We start from the raw sequence: 4,604 nt of genomic DNA, 5'->3' as shown, positions 1-4,604 counted from the left end.
TTTTTTTTTTTTTTTTTCTGGGCCAGCTTTAGCTCTGAGGCCTCGCTGCTGAAAACATAGATACAATGTTGCGGTCCGAGCCCGGCTGAATGGAAGCCCTTTTCTGGGGTTTTGTTTAGCTTCTTATTTGCAACATAGTATATAGTTGCTTAGAGTTGCAACTGAGAGGCTGGCAAGTTAGGTGGGGAACGTTGGAGTCCGCAGTCACTGAAGCAAGCAAGCCTCCCTGTTTGCTTCAGTGCATGGCTGCCGGCCGCCATCTTGGCTGACAGTTAATTTGCATATACTCACTGATTAGCCAATGAAAAGGGTAGCGGTCGTACGCCAATTACCATGTTTCTCTTTTATTAGTGTAGATTATTTTTACTGTTTAACTCTTCCTCTATTTGACTGAAGTGCTGGAGACTAAGGACCTTGTTTTATACACTTTTGAATCCCTAGTGCCAACTAAACTACCTAGCAAATAGTAGTAGTTGGAAAATATTTGTTGTACATGTAAATGTATGAACTATGGAAGCAAAACATATTAATTGCTATTTTTCAAAAGCTTAAATATTATCCTTTTCAAGTTAATTGACATATTTTGAACATTAACTCTTTTCTTTTTAAAATGGACATTTCTCAATAAATAATTTAAATTGATTGATACTTATTTCCAGGTAATAAATGAAGGAGAGTCAAACATTGCCACCGAATCACCGGAAGAATTAGAGGAAAATCCTAGTCCAGTTGCAGATGAGAATAATACAGTGTCAGCTAAAAAACAGGGGCCACATGGACATAACTGGAGTGGTGACTGGAGCTTTTGGGTAATATTTTTTTCTTATATCTTCATTTTAATCTTAAATGCAAAATTTTATAAGTTTGCAGCAATTCATATGTTATTTATAATATTTTTTATTAGCTTCTAGATTTTAGATATTTGTCTTAGCCTTTGAATCCCAAAACCATTTCCGAGTATGCCCTCCTTTGGCCACTAGAATGCACTGTTGTCTGGTTTGATGGAGTGGAATTATCTGCTTCAATTTTCTTGGGAGAAAACTACACCACAGAATTGGATCCCACTCACTGTATTGGCAAGAGTCTAACATTATATAGAAATCGTATTTCTAAATGTTACTGAGAAGCCAGCTATTTTACATCATTTTAATTTAAATAATTAGTTCCTGTACCTAAAAGGAAATGTAACTATGTTTGACCTGCAGTGTATAATGATTTTGAGATTGGTTTTAAAGTTTCGTAGCCTGTCTGCACTGTGATCACTTGGTTGCATAACCTGGATCTGCTTCAGGTTTCCCCACTGTAAACTGAGACTATGGCTCCTTGATTAGGTGCACAGAGTCTTTTGGTAAGAACATTTCTGTTACCATATGAATGCTAGCATTTATTATATTAAAGGGCTCATTCTAAATCTAACAATTCCTGTGAGAATTATGAGTCATTTGATAGACTAATGCAGCAATAAGTGAATTTTACATAAGAGTATACGGCATATATAGTTCCAATATTAATTTATTAGGAAGCTGATATCTTGAGGATTAGGTATATGTACGTGGTAGCAGAATTTCTAATAATTTTAGAGTAGACCAAAAAAAGACATATTGTTAACAGGTTATAAGGATTAGTACAAGTACCATCATTCTGTTCATAATTAGCAGCCCAGTTATTGAATGTTATCGAATCTTCAGATTAATAACAGGTTCTTACTTCCTATTAAGGAAAATATTTTATTGCTAAGAAATATATCAAAATAACCACATACCCTAAAAATTATATCATCTACATTTGATTATATTATTTTTGGACACATTTAGAGAAAGTTTATGACTGTTGTGTTTTGACCCTTCTGCACTCTGCTTTTTATATTTGTTATAGATTGGGAACCTTTATAGTTCCAAGGGCTATGTATAGGGCTAAAGAATTACTGTGGTTACTCTTTGCAGATTTGATGCAAGAAAAAAGGATAAAGTAAGAAAAGGAAAAGGAAGGGGAATAAGGATTTAGAGATAGAGAGTGGGGGCGGGGGGAAAGAGGTATGTAGCTTTTCACCTCAAAGTGTAGAATGTGGAGCTAGAAGATTTGGCATCACATGTCAGTTGATTAAAAATGCAGAATCCTGGGCCCAACCTCAGACCTACTGAGTCAGAATCTTCATTTTCACAAGATTTCCAAGGGATTTGTATGCACTTTCAAGTTTGAGAAGCACTGCTTTAGAATGTTGAAGGTTTATTTTGGCTCAGTTTTAGTTTTCTTTGATGATGGCAAGCACTTTATTTTGAGCAATTTTTTAAAAAAAATATTTTTTATTTCAGAGAGGAAGGCGGGGTGGGGGGGAGAGATAGAAACATTAAAGATGAGAGAGAATCATTGATCAACTATCTCCTGCACATCCCCTCCTGGGGATCGAGCCTGCAACATGGATGGGCATGTGCCCTGACCTGGAATCGAACCCTGACCTCCTGGTCATAGGTTGTTGCTCAGCCACTGAGCCACACCAGCCAGGCTTGAGGAATTTTTATATGGATTCTCATGAAATAGACTTAAAGACAAATACAACATCTCAGAAGTTTTACTGACTTTTCCAGAGGTCACTTACACAGAAACCAGAACTATCAGAACTCAGAAGCAAACAAAAATAAAAAAGAACCTGAATAGCTAAATCCAAGCTCATGGTGGTATATATTTCGAGAGGAGAATTCCTCAAGTCTTCATTTGGAATTTCTTTAATATATTTTTGACATATTTTTATATACCTAGTAAATAAGTTGATCCCTTTTTTTTTAGTTGAATAGAATGTTGGAAATAAGGGAATTACTTTGGGATAATACATAGACACTAGCAAGAAATGACAGCAGAAGTTCAAAAGCTGTAGCAGCCTTAGCCTCTTAATGTGGAGGACAGAGGTCTGTGTAGACAAATGGCTCTAATGTAGTACAACTATAACGCTAAAAATGATGGTTAAGAAGTCTGCAAAATAATGCACTTCTCTGCCACTTTATTTTTTTTCTCTCCTCTATAATTTTAAATCCATCTACCTCTACCACTGACTCTACAATAAAAACCTCTGAGCATACTCAACAGGAAGATGTTACATGGCAACACCTTTCCTTAAGACTCGCAGTGATTAACAGGTTGAAAAGTGCTGAATAAGAACACTTTTATTTGTAATATTGGAAAATGTATTTTCATGATTCCTCATAATTAAAAATTGTGAAAACTTAAAAGGATACAAGAAAGTGAACCAAAGTTTATTAAAGTTCTGTTTTTTGGGGGTTTTTTTGCAGAGGTTGACATCTTTTAGACCCTGCCCATTTAACCTTGTGCTACTTAACAGATTGGCTAGTGTTGTTCTGACAGTAGGACTTTCATTTAAAGGAATATGATTAACTTTTCATAGCAATTGATAGTGAGACCCACAGCTGCAGATTTTCTATTTCAATCCTGTGATATAAAGATAGGAATATCGCCCTAACCGGTTTGGCTCAGTGGACTCAAGGGTCCCGGGTTCGGTTCTGGTCGGGGGCATGTGCCTTGGTTTCGGGAACATCCCCAGTGGGGAGTGTGGAGGAGGTGTTTATCTTTTTTTCCTTTGATTTTTATTTTTTTTATTTTTTATTTTTTTTATTGCTTAAAGTATTACAAAGGGTATTACATATGTGTCCTTTTTTTTCTTCCCCGCCCTTGACAATCCTCTGGAATTTCTTTAATATATTTTTGACATATTTTTATACACCTAGTAAATAAGTTGGTCCCTTTTTTTTTTAGTTGAATAGAATGTTGGAAATAAGGGAATTACTTTGGGATAATACATAGACACTAGCAAGAAATGACAGCAGAAGCTCAAAAGCTGTAGCAGCCTTAGGCTCTTAATGTGGAGGACAGAGGTCTGTGTAGACAAGTGGCTCTATTGTAGTACAACTATAACGCTAAAAATGACGGTTAAGAAGTCTGCAAAATAATGCACTTCTCTGCCACTTTATTTTTTTTCTCTCCTCTATAATTTTAAATCCATCTACCTCTACCACTGACTCTACAATAAAAACCTCTGAGCATACTCAACAGGAAGATGTTACATGGCAACACCTTTCCTTAAGACTCGCAGTGATTAACAGGTTGAAAAGTGCTGAATAAGAACACTTTTATTTGTAATATTGGAAAATGTATTTTCATGATTCCTCATAATTAAAAATTGTGAAAACTTAAAAGGATACAAGAAAGTGAACCAAAGTTTATTAAAGTTCTGTTTTTTGGGGGTTTTTTTGCAGAGGTTGACATCTTTTAGACCCTGCCCATTTAACCTTGTGCTACTTAACAGATTGGCTAGTGTCGTTCTGACAGTAGGACTTTCATTTAAAGGAATATGATTAACTTTTCATAGCAATTGATAGTGAGACCCACAGCTGCAGATTTTCTATTTCAATCCTGTGATATAAAGATAGGAATATCGCCCTAACCGGTTTGGCTCAGTGGACTCAAGGGTCCCGGGTTCGGTTCCGGTTGGGGGCATGTGCCTTGGTTGCGGGCACATCCCCAGTGGGGAGTGTGCAGGAGGTGGCTGATCGATGTTTCTCTCTCGTTGATGTTTCTAACTCTCTATCTCTCTC

The 4,604-nt window shown here is 36.4% G+C and overlaps 1 protein-coding gene across 1 annotated transcript in view; it reads left to right on the top strand.

Moving 5' to 3' along the window:
• GRAMD1C (GRAM domain containing 1C) overlaps positions 1-4,604 on the top strand; it is an 86,035-nt gene that overhangs the window by 3,399 nt on the left and 78,032 nt on the right. The window contains exon 2 of the mRNA XM_005873304.2: positions 660-809. Within this exon, the coding sequence (XP_005873366.1) occupies positions 660-809 (150 nt within the window). The remainder of the gene's footprint in view (positions 1-659; positions 810-4,604) is intronic.

Source organism: Myotis brandtii, unplaced genomic scaffold (assembly GCF_000412655.1).
Source record: "Myotis brandtii unplaced genomic scaffold, ASM41265v1 scaffold406, whole genome shotgun sequence".
Lineage (NCBI taxonomy): Eukaryota > Metazoa > Chordata > Mammalia > Chiroptera > Vespertilionidae > Myotis > Myotis brandtii.
Note: the sequence above shows the minus strand (reverse complement) of the source record. Positions and strands in the feature narration are given on the sequence as shown.